General features: G+C 35.9%; 1 protein-coding gene across 1 annotated transcript; it reads right to left on the reverse strand.

Annotated features, from left to right (window-relative positions):
- Nucleotides 1-22226: 22226 nt before the first annotated feature.
- Nucleotides 22227-22829, reverse strand: PPP1R2C (PPP1R2C family member C). Its single transcript, XM_045860433.1, has one exon. It carries the CDS (start codon nucleotides 22827-22829, stop codon nucleotides 22227-22229), a length of 603 nt encoding a protein of 200 aa, XP_045716389.1.
- Between the last annotated feature and the right edge of the window lie 2294 nt (nucleotides 22830-25123).

Below are 25123 nucleotides of genomic sequence, written 5' to 3' on the forward strand. Positions count from 1 at the left end.
GAAGCATATACTGTGTTCATGGATTGGAAGAATTAACATCATTAACATGTCCATACTACCCAAAGCGATCTATAGATACAAGGCAATCCTTGTCAAAATGCCAATGACATATTTCACAGATATAGAATAAATATTTCAAAAATTTATATGGGGCCATAAACAACCCTAAATAGCCTTAGCAATTCTGAGAAAGAAGAACATAATTGGAGTGATCACAATATCAGATATCAAACTATATTACAAGGCCACTGTAAAACAGGCTGGTACTGGCATAAGAACAGACACATAGACCAATGGAACAGAATAGAGAGTCCAGAAATAAACCCATGTCAATACGGCCAGTAAATATTTGACAAAGGGGGCAGCAACATAAAATGGAGTAAAAATAGCCTCTTCAATAAATGACATTGGGAAATATGGACAAGTACATGCAAAAATGTGAAACTAGACCACCAACTTACACCATACACCAAAATAAACTCCAGATGGATAAAAGACTTAAATATGAATTGTGGCACCATAAAAGTCCTGAAGGAAAACATAGGCAGGAAAATTTCAGATATCCCATGCAACAACATTTTCACTGACATATCTCCTGGGGCAAGGAATATAAAGGAAAGTATAAATAAATGGGACTACATCAAATTAAAAAGCTTCTGCATAGCTAAAGAAAACAACAAATTGAAAAGAGAGCCAACCATATGGGAAAATGTATTTACCAATGATACCTTGGACAAGGGGTTTGATCTCCAAAATGTATACAGAACTCACATGACTCCACACCAGGAAGACAAACGATCTAATTAAAAAATGGGTGAAGGACCTGAACAGACACCTCTCCAAAGAGGACATACAGAGGGCCCATAGACACATGAAAAAAGGCTTGAAAAAATTATCGCATTAGGTTCTTTTATTGTGACTTGTTGGTTTCTTCAAATATCATCTAATCTTAAGTTGTACATTTGAACTTAGAAATGTGGGAACATGTTGATTTTTTTTAAGTGATATTGATTTTCTCTAGTGTTGTGTAGATCTTTCTCCACCTGAAGGAGAAGGTTTATCATTCATGGGGGAGCTTTATTTGGAGTGCAAAGGGACAGAAATGAGGGAGGCATGTTGAATATCCTCTATAGTCAAAACAAAGGGGCCTTTGCTACAGGGTGCCCAAAAACCATAATAGGACTCCAGATCTCGATTCCTTTTTATAACCGTTCTCCTCTTTGAAAGTAGAGGTAGTCTCTGTGCATGGGGGTCATAAGGTAGAGTACGTCTTAGAGTATTTTTTACATTAGCATTAGTCATTCTGAGTTTCACCTCACTTCCCAATCCAACTCTTTGTAGCTGATAGCTCCTGTCTCAGAATCTCTCCACCTTTAGAGGAGTTTCAGCTGCCTCTTCCCTTTCTGTCTTCTGTGTTGTGAGTTGTTGCATACACTGCTATTTTATTTGTCAAAGTAACCACTTATGTTTTCAATATTTCATAAGTTTTTCAAATTCTCTGGTTAATCCTTGGCTATTTATATCCCTTTTAGTTATATTTTAGATATATTATCTTTTATACTTCTTTACTGTTATTTCAGAGAGGTTTGGAGAGAATAAGTAAAGCTCGCCATCCTGGAGAAGGTTAAAGAAATTTTAAATACACTTTATTCTACTGAAGCCTGTTCTAAGGGGAAGAGAATTATTTTTAAAAGTCCACTTATGCTAATTTTTATATAGTAGTTCCATCTTTCAAAATTTGTTGCCAAATTTTGGAAGTTTTTTACATTCTAAATGTTATAATACAGGTTGTCATGCTCTATTACTAAATTATGCATGATGCCAATTTAATGATTGTATGCAAATGTTAATTATTATTAAACTACACATACTGTACAATTATAATCTATATATACATATTCAATATTTACAAAGCTTATACTTTGCAAAGTATTTACATATTATAGTTGAAATTCATTACCAGCCTTTAAGGTAGGTGTATCAGGTTATATTAGCTACTGCATAGTAAAGACAATTAGACTGCTTTGTTTCTAGCCTTGGAGTTGCCAGTAAACTTGAGGAAAATTATCTTAATCTTCCATAAATTACTCAACTTTTCTTTTGTCCTATTTTCTTATCTATAAACTTAGATTAATAATGATAACTTATTATGACCCTCAAGGGGTCATAATAAGAAATTATAATATCTATAAACACTTAGAACAAGCCCTAGCACATAAGTCCTCAAGAAATGTTACCTGTTATGGTTATTATAACAAAACTGTGTGCCATCCATCAGTGAAGTAACACTTAAACTCAGTTAATAAGAAGCAGCTCCTAAATACAAATTCATGTGTTTTGACCCCAAATTCAAGTTTTTCCAATACACCATATTGTTTCAGCCTGCTAAGAAAATTGAAGATGGAAATGATCATAAAATTTTCTCTCCTCTCTTTAACCACTAACCAAAGATGTAATGGTATGCAAATTCTGTGGATAACAGTTGGGAAAGGTAGTAATCTATTTAAAACATACATTAAATGTTTGCCACGATGTGTTACAGTTATTAAGCTAATGTTTGACCCAGTTAAAGGAGCTTCTTGAGAACATGAAACGTCACTTTTTCATTCCAAATGAAGAATAAACAAAATTTATATAAAATTTCAAGCTCAAGGATATTTGATTAAAGTTACTTAAACAAAGGGGTATTAGTGACAATACCATATTTTTGTACTCACTTCCATATTCTTGGGCCCTCTAGAGACAATGAACTTATAAAGGTGAGAGACTCACTGCATTAACATCTTAGAATAGTTTGTACCACTACCGTTCTTCAGATATAAGATGAGCTGAACTATCAGCACATTAATACATAGAAAATAAATGTTTAAACAAATAAACAAATGATTGGAAGCCTATATGGTCAAGAACCTGCCAATTCATATATTATTTTCCACTAGTGGTTACTCTCATTTCTGATCCTAAGATAAAATTTGAGGATATAGATTCTAGAATTTCTTTGCTTTTGTTTTTTTTTCTTTTTGAAAATATTTTCTATCCTGCTTGCATGATGCTTACATAGTGCAGAATGTTTGCATTCATTCTTCTCAAGCTTCAGAGCAGTGGAATCAAAACCTTTCAGGGCATTGAAGTTTTGTTTGTGACAGGAATAAAACAGATCAGATATAAATAGGTTGTGATACTCTAGGGATATTAATGGTATTACATGAAAATAAACAAGCAATACTAAATAGCATGCACATTACTTTTATTTATCTCCATTATATTTTCCAAAAATCCAATGTCACAGACAGAAGATAATTTTTAGCAATAGAAGATGTACACAGAAAATTAGAATATAATTTTTGCTCCGTACACAGGGCACCAGAAGGGCACAGATTACAGTCTTGGATGTGATATACCAAAACTATATATAGCATTCAAACTATGATAAAACCTTAGAAAATTTCAAAGTTAACATGGAATAACTTCCTTCTTATGATGATAACTTGCATGTATTTTATAACAAATGAAAAGGCCATCTACATTTTTAGGTATCTTGGATGGATTTTTAAGAATGTAGCTGGTATGTATTTATCAATGGTTGGACTTGAGATCGTCATTAATCAGTGTTCTTACTAAGAATCATTACTGCTCAGCATCTGATGAACTAATGGGCCAGAAATTCCTAAGACATTTTAGATAAAAAGAGATTTAGGGGTTCTGTGGAACCTTAAGAAAAGGTGATTAAAGTTCCAAAAGAGCTGGTTGGGCAAAATCAACCTTGGTTCTTCCCAGCTCCCATGTCATAGCTTGGGGTAAGAAGGTACCCTCAAAGCAATACCTAAGTGTAGCAGTACTTAAGGTGGGTGTTCTGTTCCCTGTTTATTTCTCACTGTTAACTACTCTCTGTCACTAGCTTTGCATGCTGGCCTGCCAAGAAAAAGCTAGTAGCCTGACATGTCTATAAAATTTCAGCAGCTATAGTGAACTTAAGATGGCCCAATTTGAAGACTGATTTGGCAGAGAGGTTTGGGTTTGACCTTAGATCATAACCAGCTCAACAATTTTTATGCTACAGGTCTGTCATATGTTGTCTTTCCTGTGAAACAAACTCTGAGTTGGAGATTAGCATACAGAAAGTTACTAGAAGGGATTCTGGGAGTAACACTGGTAGTAAGGAGGGGAAGAGAGAAGTACTGGGGAGAGGAAGAAGTTCAGCTCTGATGATGTTTCAGTGGTAAGTCTCTCAGTCAGCTCCATAGGGAGCTCTGAAGTTGGAATGTCCTTTTAGAGTTGTCCTATTCAGGGTCCAAGTAGACAGGGACCTTATATCTCCACATTAATCAGTCATTGAGTTTGGGCCACCCCAAGAAGGAGGCTTGGTCTTGACACAAATGTTTGCCTTCAGGTGAGGCAGTCCTGGAGAGGAGAGGGCTGGCAATTGACAGATATCTGCTGAGGACATTCTTATCAGCTATAATCCTGAAGTGGGGATTCTGGATGGTGGATCACAGTGCTTACCACAAGGTTTAATTTCAGTGTAGCCAAGTGTCAGTTCAAGAACCAAGCCTAGCCTATGATTTCAAGGGCAGGATAGCTACTATGATGCATCCTGCCTACCTGTAGGCAGAAGAGTTTGCCCTAGTTCAATGTGCAGTCTAAAGGTAGGTACTTAGCTAGCTGAGATTAATCCTAGAGCCCCATGAAAAGCTTCAAGACAGTGTTAACAGAGGAGGAACATTAAATGTGGCCGACAGTGCCTGACTCTATTCTAAGACCTCTCCATGCATTACTTAATCACAACAGCCCATGACATAGGTAGTAGAACTCACAACTGAAGAAGCTGAGGTGACAGAAGCAGTGAAGGGACTATGAGTGCTCCCTTTTCTGTCAATCTCAGAAGATGAGGAATTCAACCTGGGTAGTGGTTTGTCTTAGGTGCACCACTGATCTTTCTTATTTTCCTATATTGTCTTTATGCTCATTTGCTCCCAGAGGAGCAAGGTGCTTCCCCATATAACTAGAAAAGAAAATATATCAACCAGAAAGGACACTGGCTTTCTAGAAAAGGATAGAATCTCCCTGGGGGCTTTTCTGTGTTCTAAACAGAAGTAGTTCTCAAATCAATTTGAAAACACACTTTAATTTGTCTTCAATTTATGTTCCCCATATATAATGACAGAGATTGTATGGCTATATATGAACATTGCCTCCCATTGGCTTCATAAATCCTGGGTGATCTTTTGGTCTCTGCTGCTTATGAGACAGAGAAACTTACTTCTGAAGTGAGATTGTTGGACTAAAGGGTCTTTGATGTACTTTTCAGGCCTGGAAATTTATGTTGCTATCAAAATTGATAGTAATTAATAAAGAGGATTCAGAAGAAAAAAGAATTAGAAACATTCTGAGAATATAAATGGTCATGTATTGCTACAAATACCTGAATATGGGCTTTACCTGTAGTTTGGATTCATGAGACAAAATTAATTCCTTTATTTTGTAAACTTGGCTGTGTCCTAGATATTTCAATGCATTTAAAAATTAAAATGTAGAATGGCTTTACATCTTAAATCTTGGTTGCTGTCCTCCAATTTCATCTTTAATTTTGCAAACTTAGTGGTAAGGAAAACACCAAGGACATCTTGAAAGAGGTTACTTGAGCAGCTGCTACTCAAGCTTTGTCTTTTCAGACTGTCACCTTTTCACTTATCTTCACCTGTGCTCTTCACAGCTCATGGCACTGAAGCTTGAGGGGCCTCATTGAAGAAGCTGTATTTGAGTAGGTAAATCATAGGGGGATTATAGAATCCACCTCAACAGGAGAAAGAAATATTCAAGTGCAACTTCTTGGTTCCATTCTAAAACATCTATAAGGTACTGTTCTGGGATACATCAGACATGTAGACACAGATCCTACCAACAGACTCTTTGTGTCATGGGAAAAAACAAATACATTCAGAAATGTCTAGCACTATTACAGAAGTAATTGGCAGTTTAACAGATGTAGAGAAAATGTGTTCAGATAAGAAAAATAATAATAGCTACAATTTATTAACTACTTGCTAGAGGCCATGTGTTTTACTAACATATTTTTATTTAATCCTTCAACAACCATAAGGGAAGTGTATTACTATTGTCCTCATTTGATATTGGGTAAACTTGGCTTAGAGGGGTGACATACTTTGCCTCAGGAGACTCAGATAATATATAATAGAGTTTGGATTCAAGTCTAGATCCTTTTGACTCTAAATCTTTTATTCTCAATTACTATACTCTTCCACTTCCTGCAAGGCAGTTTCCTGACTAAAAATTCTGCAGTGTGGTTTGCATCGAATGTGGAAAACTGAGTAAAACATTCAGTAAAAACAGAAAGACATATATTCTGGAGAAATGAATAGCCAAAGTAAAGATGGAGATATAGAAAAGTCCTGGGCCTCTGCACTAGTGAGTGTGTGTGTCAGGGGAGGGAAGAAGTGTGCAAGAGGATGAGAAGGAAGAACTAGAGAAAGAGTAGCATGGGGAGGTATTGGGAGAGATTAAGTATAGCTGTAAATTGAACAAGGCAGCATACTGTAGGAACTTCTCAACAAATCTGTGGGCAGTATTGACATTCAGTGTGATGAATTTTTCCAAAATTGTATACATATCAGACACACACACATCACAGTAACAGTGAGATCTGTCCCACAGAAAACTGAGTTCAGGTAGTTAAAAGGCTATATTATTGTGAAGATATTAAAACAACCAAAGAATCCATTGACAGATAATTGAATACAGAAGATGTGGTATACTTAATATATCATGAATATATGTATTATATATATCATGCACAATACAAATACTATATATTATATACCATACATCATATATAATGCATTAGATTATATAATACATCATACACAATATATAAACACATTACACAATACATATAACTTATATATCATAAATATTATTCCACATACAATAATATATTCTATTCATACATTATAATATATATCATATATTAATACACGGTATATATCATATATTAATGTACATGTCATATATAACATATTAAATTATATTCAAACATAATATACATTAATATATGTTCTATTATAACATACATAACATTGTATATAGTATATCATATCATAACATAATGTATGTCATGTATAATATATAAAAACCATATATTATATATAGTATATAAATATATTATTATATATTATATATTATGATATATGAATATATTATATAATTATAACATGAATATAACATTCATATAATATGCATGTCTGATAATGATATATAATATATAATTATATACTCATATATTGCTCTACATATGCTATAAATATGTTATATTTGTGTGGTTTATATAATTGATATTATATAAATATACATTTTATATATGATATATGGGAATACATATATAGTATAAAATTAAGATTTTATAATTACATATACTATGCTATATCAATAAATTACATCTGATATATAATATATTATATACCACATATATTATTATATATGATAATATAATGACATATAATATAGGCAAGGCATAATAAATTCTATAGTATACATTCTAATATATTTTATATAATGCATATTATATTTAATAAATGTATATCATATACAATACTTTTTATGTATTATACATGTATATTTATATTATATTTGTATACATATTTGTATATAACATTTATATATTTGTATACTTGTACGTAATATTTGTACATATTATATAAACATATAATATGAAATTATTATTTTTATTAATATATAATCAACTATTATATTTTATTAACCAGCATATCATAAAATACATTAATGCATTATATTAATAATATTGCTTATCTCCTGGCTGGCATAGCTCAGTAGATTGAGCACAGGCTGCGAACCAAAGCATCGCAGGTACAATTCCCAGTCAGAGCAAATGCCTGGGTTGCAGGCCACGTCCCCACTGGGGGCCACGTGAGAGGCAACCACTCATTGATGTTTCTCTCTCTCTCTCTTTCACCCTCCTTTCCCCTCTCTAAAAATAAATAAATAAAATATTTAATAATAATAATAATTATCTATTATGTTAGTATTATATTTTATCAGCATATCAATATAAATATTTAATAAATGTAAATTATATACAACATGTACCTATTCATATAACTGTATGTAATCATATACATTATATATTATGATAATACATAACAATATATATAAGACATTTACATATATAAGCATATGCAATCTACATAATCTATACAGTTCTATATTTATTAATATAGAGTATACATTGAGCACATTTAATATATCTACATAAAATATATGTGATGTATATTCATATATATCTGTTAATATAAGTATATACTACAATATATAGCATATAATATATCATATATTATATAATTTAATTGTAAGTAATGATATAGTCAGATAATTATATTATAATCACCATATATAATGATTACCTTGATCATCATATTATATATTTATATATTATATGACATATATAGAATTAAATGTATTATTATAAATATATGTTATATGATAAATACATCTATTACTTATAATACATGCAAAATTTAATATATAAATTAATAAATATCAATATATAATAAAAATCAATGTATCTAATTAATATATATTAATTTACATATATTTGTTATAGTTCTATATGATTATACATAATATGTATACAACTATATATTATATATTATAAAACATGTAATTATATATTATCACTATTATAAGTAATATTATACACTTCAATATACATTATTTGTATATTACATATATAATCATATGTAAATGTATATTATATTTGAATTTGTATTATATGTGATCCATGTAATATATATCTATATATCTATATAGTGTATGTGATTATATATGCAATATGTATTTATACATAAATATACCTACAATTGCATGCATACATTATATATTAAATAATATTTATTAAATGAATGTATACATATTTATGCTAATCATATATATTTGTGTTGCATATGTATATGTAACATATATGCACATGTATCGGTGTATGTACATGTATAGATGCATATATAGACCAGATCACCACATATTGTTAAATATAATAAATATCTGCATAATACACAAATGTCTATAATATATGTATATGTAATATATACATTGTATAATATTATATATGTGATATACACACATGAAATTTTATTTGTAGTTTTGTATGTTAATACGCATATGATATATTTAATATTCCATCTTATGATAAAGTATTATTTTATCTGTAACATATTATTTTATAGATGTTATAGAATATTCAGAATATATAACTAAATATATATGTGAATTAATACATACATCATAATGTGTATGTTATATAAAACATATATGTCATATTTTCTGTAAAGTTTATGTTGTTATATGTGATATGGTAGCATATGAAATATATGAAATATATAATATTATAGATTGTGTACTATATAATATATTGTACTATATAAAAATATATATCGAATTTTATATTTTGGGTGACCGGTTTGTGTGGTTTTGCCGACTAGCCCTGCACAAGCAGGACTTGAAGAGCCCAGTAAGTCTTGCCTGGAAAGCCAGGAATAGAGGAGGCAGGCATGACTTGATGGTAGCACAGAGGGTTCCCATGGGAAAACAGGCCTAATAAATATATTGTATCCTTTGAAGCTTACTTTGCTTTGCTATAGCCCTGTTGATATAAACTAGACATTTAAGTTCAAAGCATAAGGAGTGATTTCCTTGCATCATGAAATATGCCTTTACAACCCTATGTCATCAGCATGTCTCACAGACCCTAACCTGAGATGATCTGTGTTTCTTCGATTGTTATCTATAGGTAATATTTAGTTTCACAACTATAACCTTTGGACATTGATTGATAAACTATGCATGTATGCTCTATATGCTTGCACATACTGAGCCCAATAAAAGCTATTTCAGAAAAGGGCTCAGGGCATTCTTCAACAGAGAGAATCACCACCCCCTTCACCACTGGAACAGAAAATTGTGTCCGGGATGACTTATTCTCATCCATGGTGGGCAGGAGAGCTCTGTGGGACAGGGCATCCCACATTATATATTATACATGATATATTATGTATGTATGTATATGTTATAATATATATTATATTTCTTAAATATATAAACATATATAACAATATATGATTTATACAATGTTCTATAATTTATATGATTATATAATTGTAAATGTATATACAATTTATATACAATACATATATATACTATATGTGTTCAATTAATGTATATTATTAATTAATATAATCTATATATTAACATATCATTAATGTGTGATTTTATTAATATGAGTATTAATATATACTATATGTATATTAGTATATATTAGTATAGCATATATTATAATATATATGATATGATATATATGCTTATATATGAGAATATTATATGAAATATATTTTATATGTGTGAATATTATATGTATATTATATATAATATAGATTACATAATATAAAGTATATATGATATGTAATATATAGATAGATAAATGAATATTTAATATGAACATTACTTCTGAATATAATGCAAAATATATAAATTATATATAATATATGTAACTATATATTAATATAAGTATATGCAATGGATATGAATATATAATTAATGTATATTCAATGTTATAATAAGATGTATTTACTATATAATAATATATGTTTATATGACATGTGTTTCATATATACTTATATATATTTCAACATGCATTATAAATGTATATTTATATTTGTATGATATAGAATTTCTATATATTATTCACACCCAATATATAATATATGAATATATAGCCTACATAGAATATATGTTATATATAGAATGTATGTTATATGTTATATCACTTGGATACATTTTATAGGTATATAATAAAAATATCATGTATGTTATATATGACATAAATCATAAATCATACAACACACAATGCATATTATGGCACATGTAATTATGCCATATAGTATATGGCAGATAATATACAATGTATTGCATATAATAATTATATATTATTTGTTATGTGTTGTGTATTGTGTGTTGTGTGTTATGTGTATATATGATGCATGTGATATGTGATATGTGATGTTATATATGATATTTTGTATTAAATATTTACATGATTAATGTTATTTATTATATATCATATACATGTGTAATGGAATGTCACTTAGCCATTTGTTATAATGAAATATTTCTACTTACAACAAGGTGGATGAATTTTGAGGTTAATAGAGTAAGTGAAATAAGAGATGAAAAAGACAAAGATCATATGATTTCACTTATATGTAGACTATAAAACATAAAGAAACAAATGAACAAAAACAAACCAAACCGAAAACAAACTCATAGATACAGACAACAGACAGGTGGTTAATAGATGGGAAGGGAGGTGGTGGAGGGTAAAACAGGTAGAGTGATTGAAATATACTGTAACAAGGAAAACTAGACTTTTGGAGGCAAGCACTGAAACTTACACAATATTATTAATCAATGCTACTTCAATAAGACAAAAATGCTGTATTGTAGAGCAGTGTTTCTCAAATGTGAATATCTATTAGGATCCTATAGGAATCCTGTTAAATCACAGAATACTGTGGCACTAGCCTAAGATATTGGTTCAGTAAGTCTGGGGTGGGGCTTGAGAATTTGCATTTGTAAACAGCTTCCAGCTGATGCTGACAGGGCAGTTCTGGGCACCAAGCTTTGCATGGCACTGGTGTAGAGTATGGTATGACTTTACTGTGAGTGAAAGGTGAGAAGTTCAACATATGAACATTAAAATTATTAGTTTTCTGAGACCAATGCCATGTTTATGTTCATGCCTCCAGCTATTACCTTCACACTCTGTTTCGTTCCAGGCTCTACTCTGCAGCCATACAATCTTTCAAAGACAGGAGTCTAATTGTGTACCTCTTATGCTTTAAAATATTAGTAGTTCCTTTTGTCTTTGTGTGGTACCTGAATCCTGGAAGAGCCCTTCCTACCTCTTTAATCCCTCACATTCACCTTAGTAAGACACCATGAAGTTCCCTGAAAACAGCCACATTACCTCTTACCTATATCTGGAGTACCAATCTTCCTGGGCCCACGCCTGTTCCTTTGGTTAAATTCTATTTCTCCTCCAAGTGTTATCCTAGCAATCAACCCTACAGGAAGGTCTTTCAAGACCTCTTTCAATGCCCCTCAAAGGTCTCTGTAGAGCACTCTTGCATAGTACAGAAATGACATGGTGATTAAGGCTGAGCTCTCCATTAATCTGGGAGCTCCTCAAAGGCAGGATCTGAGTCTTGGCACTTAGTGAATGAAAAAAAAACAAGTTAATAAATTATAAATGAACTAACATTATTCCAGACCTGACAAGAATTATCCATCACACTTGTTCTTCCTGGGGCAAAAGATTGTGTTCTTTTTTAGAGTCTGAGCTACCAATGGAAAATCTCACAAAACCATAAGGGAATGACAACATATCATTAATAACACAGAAGAATCTGTATCTGTTTTAGAACTTTTCCATCTGGGCATTACAAACCACAAAAGCAACTGTTTTAGCTCCATAAAGAACATATTTTTTAATAGCATACTTCCCAAAAGGACACTCCTTCGGTTGCATTTTGATGTATCTTGATTTAATTTAAAGTTTGGAGATAGGGTCTGACCTTATCTATCAGTGGCTGTTGTATCATGAAAATGTAGTCTCAAACTTATTAATAGGGTACCCTGTATATTATAACTTCGAAGCTCTGGGTTATCACTGATGCTTGCAATTGCTATGGAAACCAGATTTATATGCACCTTTTAAAGAGTCTGCTGTAAAACAGGGAAAAAGAAAAAATGGAAAGAGGCTTCTCAAAAAAATTGGGTATTAGTACCCAGAATGCATAGGCAGATACAGTGATGCAAAAATGTTCTTCCTACACAATGAGAAAAACAATTATTTATATTTTAGAAGCTAATAATGTATAACCTTGCATTAGAGAACTGTATTTATACTGGTTAAGAAGAATGCCTAAGGCAGCTTTTACCCTGCCCCATACCACCACCACACACACGACAGATGTACACACACAATTTTTCTTTCTCTCCAGACTTTTTGTAGCCTTCATCCTTAAATACCCCAAAAGCCCCTACACATGCAGCTCCAACTTCTAAAGTCTAAACAGTGTGGACACTGACAAAACCTCAGTATCCTCTGAGTTCCCACACCCTCCAAGTGTGTATAAATGCTATAACCTTTAGCTGATGAACTGCTTTTTTCTAATTTTAAAATAATAGTGCTAATTTGATCATGTTTCCTATAAAAGATTTCTCATTGTATTCTCCCTAAATTCAAGTTTTGTAAACTCCATTCAATATTTGTGCCTAATAATCTTAATAATCCAAGTGTGGTACTGTGTTTGGTAAACAATAGTGTGAACAGTCATCAATACATAGAGGGAGATTTGACAGCCACCTGAGACTAGTGTGGGGACAGAAGATAGAGAAAAAGGGGAAGAGAGGTGGTAGTGCACAGAAGTAGCACCTGAGTTGTGTGGCCCTACACATGATGTAGGGCCACATCTACATTCTTACTCCCAAATATTTGATTTTCTGGCCACCTTATTTTGTATGTATTTGCTAGATCCTACTTGTTACTACTGCTCGCCTACCCCCTCACCCCCTGCACAGCCTCTAGCACAGGTGCCCTCTTCAAGCCCTAATTTGTCACCAGGGTAGCATACGAGTGGCAGGACTCATAACACATTTGTAAAATAGACAGGAACTGGCTTAATAACCCAAGGCATGGATATAAAATTTTTAAACATTAGAGAAATGCAAGAGATCTATAATGTTGAATGTTGTCATTTTTTCCCAAATATCCCCTTACAGAGCTTGAGTCTTATGTCTCCTTTTTCCTTCCCTCTCTCTTTTCCTTCCGTTATGCTCCAGCTTGACTTGCCTCTCTTCCTGCCACTCCCTTGATCTTCTCCATACTTCCTCCCCAGTAGTCAGGCCATAGAGGATTGAAGATATAAGACTGTGCACCTCTATCTGTACATCACAAACCAGCACTTTCCCTCACTCACAATTTCAAAAATAGGATCCATATTCCATAGGAAGACAATTCAAAAGGAAACATGGTTTATAGTTCACATTTTATATAACTGCTTTCCTTCTGGCATGAAGTGTTTATAATTTCTCATTTTAATAACATAAAAACAAAACTCTGAGCATCATCTTGAAGGAAAGGATTCCCCAAGTCCACACTCCCCACTCAATGCAGAAGCATTTGTTATTCCCTCTGATGTCTTCATCTCTGTCTCTATTTATTTCCTCATTTGTGAATCTCCTATGGTTTTCCCCTTATCACTTCTGCACTGTGCTTCTTCATTAACCTTAGCCAGGTATGATTTGGGTATCTTCTTCTCCTATATCAGAACAGGTCTCAAGGGCTAGCTCCCTCTGTCCTTTCTTTCAGATAAAATGTACTCAGAAGAGAGCAGACTTCCTGTGCAGGCTAGCGCTTGCTCCACAGGCATCTGGAAACCACTTCTTTGCTTTCAAGTAGTTATGTAACTTAAACAGGGGCTCTTGTCCTTCTTTAAAATATAGATATCTTCTTCCCTAGAAGGCTTCATAAATGATCATTTAAGAACCATTCACGTGTCTCTTTTCCTATCACCAGCTAGTGGCCCTGATATATGGCATGCTTGGTGAAGGGTAAGTGGAGGCAGTCTGACTTCCTCACCCAGGTGTCTGGGTAACTAAGGGAAGCAGTGTTCTCATAGCCTTGAGACTGGGTCTGATTAACTATTCCCATAACATGAAGTGTGCTCACATGTGCAGAATTATATTATGTTATATAGTTTCTGGCATCTTGCCAGCTTTGTTCCCCTCTAGTACTTAAACAGGTAGGGACTCCTTGGTGGGGGTGATGATGGCAGACACACCAAGGGGACAGGTGCCATGATGGGTGCCACACTGGGGAGCAAGGGCCATGCAGGGAGACATGCAGCTTGCAGCATGCGTGGCTCACCCACCCATGAACAAAGACATGCCAGACATCCCAAGGACTCTGTGAGTATCATTCTGTCTGCACCAATACCGTGGATCTGCCTGGCCTTGAATGGTCACAACACCCTTGGTATATGTTTATTTACTTGTTTAAATTACAATGGACAAATATGCTACTTTCATTCAGTGGCATCTTTGTATGAGTGAATGATCAGATTCCTTGCTGAGCACAGTCTCAGAGCAGGGGATGGAAAGAGGACTTGGGGTTTGGAGCAGTGTTGCAGAGGGTGGGGGCAGCTCATAGATTGAACATGTCATTAGATCACCTGCACTTCACAACTGTACAGAAAAGCAACTCCTGTTACATTGCCAGGGTAGACATTTGTGCTTAGGAAGGAGTGAGGAGAGAACTTTCAATCATATCAAGAACTTGAACAGAGCCAGTGTTGTATAATGGGGAAAATACTATGTCTGAGTAAGCTAGATAGGCCTGGGCTTGAACCCAGATTTCATCAACTAGCAGCTATGGATTTGGGTAAATTATACAATTTCCTTTATTTTAAATCTCATAATCTCTAAAATGTAGAAAACAATACTATTTCATAAGATTGTTAGCATAATTGAATGAGACAATTCATTTTAGACCCTGGTACAGTGTCCAACACATTTCATATACTCAGTAAATGGCGATTAATAGTAATAGTAGTGGTGGTAGTGTAGGAGGGTACAGCCAGGGGGCCCCCAAAAAGATGGATTTGTAATGGGGTCCAGAACTCAAGATGTTCAGGAAATATTAGAAAGATATATAGGATGTTCTCACCCCCTCCACAGGTGTGAGTTGGGGGAAGGGACACATGGAACAGGGCCAATGAGAGCTGTTTTGCATAGCAACAGCTTTGTAGCTAACCTCTGGCATGGTCATTTAACATATCTATAACCTTTAACTGGTTTCATAGATATGTTAAATAGCTGTGGCCATGCTTTCAGCCAGTGAGAAAGGAGTGACTTCTCCCCCAAGATGTAACTGGGAGGCAACTCCCCCTGGTTATAGCACCTGCGTGACAGCTTGGAGATGGTTGTCTTCATGCCATGGGGCCATCCCTGCCCAGACTCACTATGGCAGCCCAGTAAAGCTGGAAGGATATGGGAGTGCTGGCAAATGCAGCTGATTGTGGGAGGAGTGGGAAATGGGACTGCAGAGGAAGACTGGCTCGGGGATTTAAACTAACACACAGCAGCCATTGAAGGGAGGACCATGCGGCTGTGGTAGTGAGGAGAACCTTGCAGCTTTGGCCAGAGTCAGGACGCCCACAGCCATGGGAAGATCACCAAAGGCCAGCTAAGGCAGAGAACCATGTAGTTTTGGCAGAGTGGCAACACCCCCCCCCCCGCCCGAAGCTTTGATGGGAGGATCCCTATGGCCTTGGCGAGAGTGAGGACCCCATGGCTTTGGGGTACTCCCTTTGGCCATGTGGCTTAGGAAGCAGGAGAGACTTTGCCTGGAAGAAAAATGTGAAAGGACTTTTACCAATGGGCAATGAGAAGGTGCCACATTACTTTGGATTAATTGGAGATCTGGGTGACACAGCTGATGGTGCCGAGAACTGAGGGAGGACTACCAGCTGAACATGGATTACCGGGAAGAACCAGGGGCTGCCTGAGCCATGGACTTCTATTTCTTTTCCTGAGATGCAGTATCCCAGACCAGACAAAGAGGGGAAGGAAGTACTGTGTGTGTTTGTGGGTGTTTTAAGGAACTTTGAGACTTTGATGAAGACATTTAATTATTACTCTTAAGTCTGTATAACTTGGATAAATAATTCCTTTCCTTTTCACCAATCTCTAACATGGAGAGTTATAACTCTCTGGTGAAGGGAAAGGTAAACCTAGTACAGGAAGACCCCAGGAGGAACAGGGGTCAATTCAGTGACATTGTGGGGCCCCCTTCCCTGGCGGCCAATTAGGGAAAATCATGGGATACTACATGTGCAGTAGCTTTAAAGTAATACAACTGCTTGTACATGTGCAGTAAAAGCCCACCAAAACTAGCCAGGAAGGATCTGCCCTATAAGAATAGAGTCCCTCCAGCCCATGAGGTCAATCTCTGCTTGGAGTTGGCCTGCTCCCATGTTCTCTGCTATAAACTCTGGGTGTTTGGTTCAATTCTTTGTCCCGATCACCAAGAACCTGGTTATCCGTGTCCACCTGTGACAGTAGTATTACTATAATTATTTGGTTGGGTGGAAAAGAGAATTATCTTTTTTCCTTATTATTTCATCACTAAGATTTTGTGTCCACTTTATGACAGTTCAGAGTTAATAACTCATTGAGAGCCAGCCATAACTTTTAAAGCTAATGAACTTAATGCTTCATTATTTTTCTCTCAATCTTTTCTTCCTCCCTTCCCAACTCCTCCCTTTTGGGTACCACTTTCTTTCCTTTCATTTTTATAACCACCTCAAATCTGGCTCATTCCCTTCCTAATTAATAATTTTTACCATGTTCTTCATTTATTCTAAGGTGAAAGTGGCAGATAAACTCCTACAGTGTTACTCCTAGGTGATATTTATACACAAAGAACAAAATATTTTAACTGAAAATATTAAGATTCTTTGGTTTCAGTGTTGGTAATTGGAGGTTGCAGTTTAAAGGAACCGATTTAGTGACTCTTGATACTTATTCTTTTTATATCATTATATAAACATGTGCCTTCTTACAACATGTTTTTTAGTGTACTAGTATAGAGAAAAAATATAAGAAATTTCAAAATCTAGGGGGGAAATACATTTGCCTTAACCTTCAAGTGGAAGTTACTTAATCCATTTATACCACATGACAAACATAAAACCCACAGACTGAATCCAGCCCTCCACTGTGTTTTATCCCGCTGGCACCTTGTTTCTACCCCATAGGAGCACCAAGCTCCTTGCCCCTAATTAAGGAGAAGTTACATATATACAGTCCTAAAATTACATTGGCTCTGTGAAGGCAACCACAAGGCTGATGTGGCCCCCAATGAAAATGAGTTTAAACCCCTGGTATATTATAAAAATTTACACCCTTGGTATAAATTTTGTACCATTATGTGTCTCACGTTTTATTTTTTTTAGGATTTTATATATTTATTTTTAGAGAGGGGGGACAGGAGGGAGAAAGAGAGGGAGAGAAACATCAATGTACAGCTGCCTCTTGCACGCCCCATACTGGGGACCTGGCCCATACCCCAAGCATGTGCTCTGATTGAGAATCGAACTGGTGACCCTTTGCTTCACAGTCCAGTGCTCAATGCACTGAGCCACACCAGCCAGGGCTATGTGTTCCAGGTTTTAAAAAACCAACCTGTAACAGGTGTGGAACTGAGTCCAGAACTTGAGGTGTCCAGGAATATAGGATATTCCCCCAAAAACTTGGCTGGGGGATGGGAGACATGAGCAGAGCCATTGAGAGTTACTTTGCATATCAATAACAGCAGGCTAGCTTCATAGTAATGCTGAATAGTTTGCCTGGGCCAGGGAGATGGGTCTGACTTTGATTCATGATGTAGCTGGGAAGCAGCTACCCTGGTTACAGCACCTGTGTGAGAGCTTGGACCAGGTTTGCTCCACACCATGGGGCCAGGCCTGCCCATACTAACAACTGTGGCCAAGAAAGGCAGAAAATATGGGAAAGCTAGTAGGTGGAGCTGATTGTGGGAGGAGTCAGAAATGTGGTTACAGAGGAGGATCCAGGCCAAGGTTTAAACTAAAAGCAGATCACTTGTGCAAGGGACAATGCGGGACCTTGTAGGACCATGTGGGTCAAAAGCGGGTGGAAGGACCCTCACTGGCTAGCCATGAGGAGGTTCCACATGGTTTTAGATAAAGAATTGGAGGTTATGGGGACACAGCTGATGGTGCTGGAAACTGCGGGAGGCCTGCCCAGCTGAGCATGGATTACTGGGAGGAACTAGGAGAAGTGAGTTGTGAACTTCTGTTTTTTTTTTTCTTTTTTCCCTGAAAGAAGGCAGTACCTCTAACTGGCATGCTCTGAGACTAGCCTGACTGGGCAAAGAGGGAGGGGCAGGACTGTGTGTATTTGGGGGTGTTCAAAGGGAGTAAGACCAAATGACAAAATTCTGCCATTACTCTAAATCTGTATAACCTTTTTTCCCCAATTTTTCTATTTATTCTTTTTTTAACTTTTTTATTGTTGTTAAGTACAGTTGTCTCCATTTCCCCCCCCACCACTCCTGCCCACCCCAGCCATCCCCACTCCTACCCCTGATCCCACCCTCCTTGTTTTTTTTCCATGTGTCCTTTATACATGTTCCTGGAAACCTTTTTCCTTTTTCTCTGCATTATTCCCCCCCACCTCCCCCCTGCTTACTGTCAGTTTGTTCTTAATTTCAATGTCTCTGTAAACCTGTATAACTTTTAATTAAATAATTCCTTTCCTTTTTTACCAAACTCTGGCATTGAGAGCTAAGTTCTTATTGGCAGTGAGCAATAGAACCCAGAGCAATAGACCCACAAGGGTTCTGTTACTAACCTTGCTGAATTTCACACTGAAAAATAAGTAAACAAATGATGATATCAAAGGAGTTTAGTAGAGGAGGTGGTACTGAAAAAGAGCTGAAACTAAAACTAAACATTCTCATACTTCTTTCTCCACAGGAAAATCAAACTTAAATAATAAAGCTCCTTTTTTGACATAGCTTAGTACCATGCAACTTAATGAAGAAATCATCATGTGGAAAAAAAATATCTTTCTGGATTACATTTTACTAGCATACCAAAAGCCCCATGAACAAAAAGAAAAATTGATAAATTGAACCACATCAAAATTAAAAACTTTTGCTGTGTAAAAGTCTTTGTAAGAGTATAATCTACAAATTGTGAGAAAAGATTTGCAAATCAAATAATTTTCAAAATTCAGTAAAAACAAATAATTAAACTAGAAAATGGACAAAAGATATTTCACAGAAGAGGATATACAGATTGCAAATAGCACATGAAAAGATGTTCAACATCATTAGCCATTAGTGAAATGCAAATTAAGATATCAGTACATGTAGGGTAAGTGGAGGCAGTCTGGCTTCCTTGCCCACATGTCTTGGCAACTATGGGAAGCAGTGTTCCCATAGCCTTGGAGGGGCCTAATAACTAGTGTTTTCATAGCCTTGAGACTGGGTCCAATAAACTGTTCCCATAACATGAAGTAGGCTCGCATGCACAAAATTATGCTCTGTTGTGTAATATTATGACAGTTTTCTGGCGTTGTTCCCCTCTAGTACTTAAACAAGTAGAGGCTTCTCACTAGTTAGACACACACAAGGGTACTGGTGCCACGATAGGTGCCATGCTGGGGAGCAAGGGCCAGGACATGTGCCACACAGAGACATGCAAATAGACATGCAGCTTGCAGCTTGTGTGGCTCACCTACCCATGAATAAAGGTATGCCAGGCATCCTAACAGCTCTGTGAATATTATTCTGTCTGTGCGAATACCATGGATCAGCCCAGCCTTAAATGGTTGCAACATAGTACACATTTATAAAAATGACTTAAGTAAAAAATAGTTACAATACCAAATGTTGGTGAGAATGCAGAAAAACTGGAATGTCCATACATTGCTGATGGGACTGTAAAATGGTACACCCACTCTGGAAAACAATGTAGCAGTTTCTTAAGAAACTGCAACTACCACATGAGCCAGCAATTGCACTCCTGGACACTTACCTCAGAAAAGTGAGACCTTAATGTTCATACAAAAACCTGTACGTGAATGTCCATAGCAGCTTCATTTGTAATACCAAAACTTGGAACTAGTCCAAATTTCTTTCAATGTGTGAATGGTTAAACAAACTATCATGAATCCCGAAAGATTCATACTATGAGTTCATTTATATAACATTCTGGAAATGACAAAATTATGAAAATGAAGAACAGATGTGGCTATAAAAGGGCAATATGAGGGGTCCTTGTGGTGATGGAATGTTCTGTATCTTGATTGTATTAACATCAACATCCTGGTTGTGGCACTGTACTATAGTTTTGCAATATGTTACCATTGGAAGAAATTGGATAAAGGGTACACTGTTATTTCTCAAAACTGTGTGTGAATCTACAAGTAGTACAATTTTAAATTAAGAAAAAAGGGATATACACACACACCTTTGGGTTTACTTCTAGCTGTGTACATTCAGGAACTATAATCATGTCACTAGTTGCTCAGGATTCTATCATGAAAAAAATCCCAGTTGTTTTCTAAAACCTAACTTGTTCAAATGATAAACTAATAATAGCAAATTATTTAGCAAGCTATAAGGTAAAAAAGTATAGAAATTTAGCAGTGGAATTCTATTTCTGACTCTAGTACTTTTGCTATTCAATCTATTTACATATAAAACAACTGAATAGGCCATGATGGTCAAAATAGAAATGAAATTGTTGTATCAGGTGATAGAAAATTTGAGAAGTATCAATGTCCTGACAATATGATACTTCATAAATGATTGTGTGGGGGGTCTGAGGACACAAAGGATAGAAATTAAGACAGGTATGAGAACAGCCTACTGAGATAACATTAAACTTTAAAAAGTATTGCTATCAGAGTGTATTTCCCAGAGTGTACAAGAAATAGAACAGACACTGGTGTAATTTTAACCTGATAATTCATAAAAAGGGACTATTTCTGATAAGAAAAACTTCAGTCATTTCCTTATAAACACTGAAAGAAACTTAAGAGAAAATTTAAAGATTCTATGCTAAGAAAATGTAACAATAACATATTCTCTCCCAATTAAACAAGCAAATCACTCTAAAACAAGTGTTTTGCATTTTGAATATTTATCTGACTATATAATTTGCTGTGTCATTTGCATTTTGGTTTTGTAACAAAACCTTTTCTATAAAAGCTGGTGCATCTATAAGTGAATATAAATTAGTCCTCCTTTAAGATCTTAACACAAAAACCCTAAATAATACATACATTAACTAAGTTTTACAAAAGTAATGGTTTTGGACTGATGTCAGGATCTGTATTTGTGGAAAAGTACCAGACAAGAATATCAAACAGCCATTTTCCATTTAATCTACTTAGAAGTTTACTATTTAATCATTACAGCACAATTTAATTGATGGTATTTCAGTACTTGAAGCACAGTTCTACAGAACTAGAAACGGTCTATTTTACTAACAGGGTTTGACAACAGTTGCAGCATGGATAGATGTTTTTTATGCTTAGCCTGCTGAAGTTTACAGTTCATCACTTACAGGGCCATCATCTGATTCTCCTGCTGTAGTCATCTTTTCATTGGTAACAGGTGGGCTTTCTTCGTTTTCATCACCCATTTCTTCACCTTGGAGTTCTTTTGCAATTAATTCCCTACCTAATTTCATGTGCAGTCCTTCGCTGTAATGCAGCTTCCTTCTCAATTCGAACTGCCGCTGTCTTTCTTGTTTATCCATGAAGATTCTGCTGTGTATCTGCTTGTTCTCTGGCTCCCCCATGAGACCCTTCGGCTCAGAGAAATCAGCGGCGGCTAATTTCTTAGCTAAGTTATCAATAGTGGTGTCTCCAGTCTGGCCTTTTGCTTCTAAATCACGCGCGGTATCTTTGCCATCTTGAAACCTCGGGTGACGAATGTTAGGCTCATTTATCTTCCTTAAATCATAGTCTCTGTATGCAGAGCGGCATGTGGCAAGGATATTTGATTCGTCCCACCTCTTAGACTTTTTAGTCTGTACTTGATTAGGCCCTCCAGACTTCTGGGCAGGGGCCCCCATGGAAGAATCCATGGAGTCTTTGTTTTTCAGGATCCCCTTGATGGGTCTGTGTGAGTTGGTGGAAGTAGCCATGGTGGGGATTTGAAGAAATCCTGAGCGATCTCTGGGCCACAGCTGCCTGAAGCGCTTCAAGCTGATACTGAAGCGACGTTCGTTTGGATCACATCTCCAAGACCCCTAGGAACCTTACTGAACCGACGTCACAAAGGACGCCATCTACAATTGTTGCCATTGCAGTTATTGCCAACGTCACTGCCTCAGGGCCCACACTGATATCTTTTTTTCTAATGGAGTAAGACAAGAAATATCCCTGAGTTTCATATGGAACAGGAAAGCACTTTTTTATGAATTTCTATGTACACTGTGTATGAGGAGGCTATGAAAAATGTATTTCTTAGTGTGAATCACTGTCAAAAGTTCCAAAGCCAATATTTTGGTTAGAAAGATTGGTGGCATTGATACTACAAGGCAGTTAACATCTCCTCCTCCCTTCTGTTGCCATCCACATCTTGCTCTCCTCCCACCTACACACACAAAACTCCTTGACCCCCTCCCCTGCTCTGCCTGCCTCTCAGTTAATAACCACAATATTCAGACAAAATTCCAGCTGGGAACCTGTGCATTAATCCCGATGCCTTCATGCTGCTACTCTCCCGTACAGCCCTCAGGTACTGGCACAAATATTTCCAGAAACTCTCCAATTCTCTCTCTTCTGCTACCACATTGTTCCCTTATAACCACTCCTGCTGATGTCCAACCTCTTACCCTCCAATCAGAGTGGTCTTTTAAAAACACTCATCAAATCTTGTCACAGATCTCTTTTAAACAGTTTACTGGCTGCCAATTTTATTTAACATAGAGACCAAAATCCAGAAGAGACCAAAAAGCAGCTCCATTATCTGCTGCAGCATCCTCCCTCTAATTCTCCCCATACTCCTTCCAACTTTCTGTTCTGGACTTTTGGTTCCAGGAACATTCACCTTTCCTGTCCCAGAGCCTCTTTCTACATTCTTCCCACAGTCTGGAATACCCCTTCAGATTTGAGCTCCACCATTACTGCCTTACAGGGGCCTGTTTCCTGACCCCCAAATAGATAGAACTTTTTGTGCTTTCATAGCCTCTCTTATCCTCCTTGGCAGCACTCAGAGTGGTTGCAATTATATTATCTGTGTACATTAGATTGTAGACTCTAAGAGATACAAGAAGGTGTCTATTTTGCTCACCATTATCTCCAGCTTTGTATCTTCACAACATTATGCTGGACATAGCACACAGTTGGTATTATAAAAATACTTATTAAATGAATAATAAATGATAGAGGATAGGAAATTGGAAGAATGAGAAGTGCAATTAGAGAAAAGGGGGCTCCAGAACTTTTATAGTCAGTTATAATTTGTCCAATCAGTCATGTGGGAAAAACTGGTTGCATGTGGAATTTGGGGTCTGTTACAGCAAGTGACTTTGGAACATTATTTATTTATTTAAAATTTTAATTTTTAGAGCGAGGGATAGGAAGAAAGAGATGGAAACATCAATGTATGGTTGCATCTCGCACACCCCCTCCTGGGGGCCTGGCCCACAACTCAGGCATGTGCCCTGACTGGGAATCAAACCAGCGACCTTTTCATTCATAGGCCAGCACCCAATCCACTGAGCCACACCAGCCAGGGCTGACTTTGGAACATTTTGTCCTTCACAGGCCACAGACAGTGATGTTCTTCTGAAAAACAAAAAGGAAATTAAGATCTAGTTTCACAGTTTTCCTTCCAGGTAGCATTCATAAGGCTTTTTCCCCTTCTAATACATTTTGCTTCCTCTTTTCTCCCTCAAGGTCTTTCTGTATTTTAGAACATGAAAGCAAAAGCATGAAAGAACCATAAAATTTTACAAGGGTCTTAAGCACCTTAAGTTCAAGTTATCCTGTATTCTCCAAAGTTCTACTAACTTCAGGGGCTGCAACCACTTTAAAACCGTGTTATTCATCTCAGAAAAAGAATTTCCTAGTGATATACTCTGAAAAAGACCTGTATTGTGTGGTGAGGGCTTTCAAGGATTCAAAAGCTTATATTCAAGGCCATAGGAAAAACCTCCAGTATGTGAGGGGGAAAAAACAAACATTATTATTCAGAAATACTCCAGGCCACCTCTTAAAAAAACCTAACTGAAAGGCAGTGCAGACCAGCAAAAATGCAATTTGTCATCCTGGCTAGCAGGCATGGTGGACCTGTGAGTGTTTAGCTGTAAACAGGATGCTTATTCCAGTGCATTGGGATTTTGCTTTTCTGTGTACACAGCACCTAACCCACATACTGTAATCTGAATATGCAAGCTGCTCAATATATAATCAGTCAGTGATCCAGTAGTTG

The sequence above is a fragment of the Phyllostomus hastatus genome, unplaced genomic scaffold (genome assembly GCF_019186645.2).
Source record: "Phyllostomus hastatus isolate PE091 unplaced genomic scaffold, TTU_PhHast_1.1 phas_scaffold_200, whole genome shotgun sequence".
Taxonomy (NCBI): domain Eukaryota; kingdom Metazoa; phylum Chordata; class Mammalia; order Chiroptera; family Phyllostomidae; genus Phyllostomus; species Phyllostomus hastatus.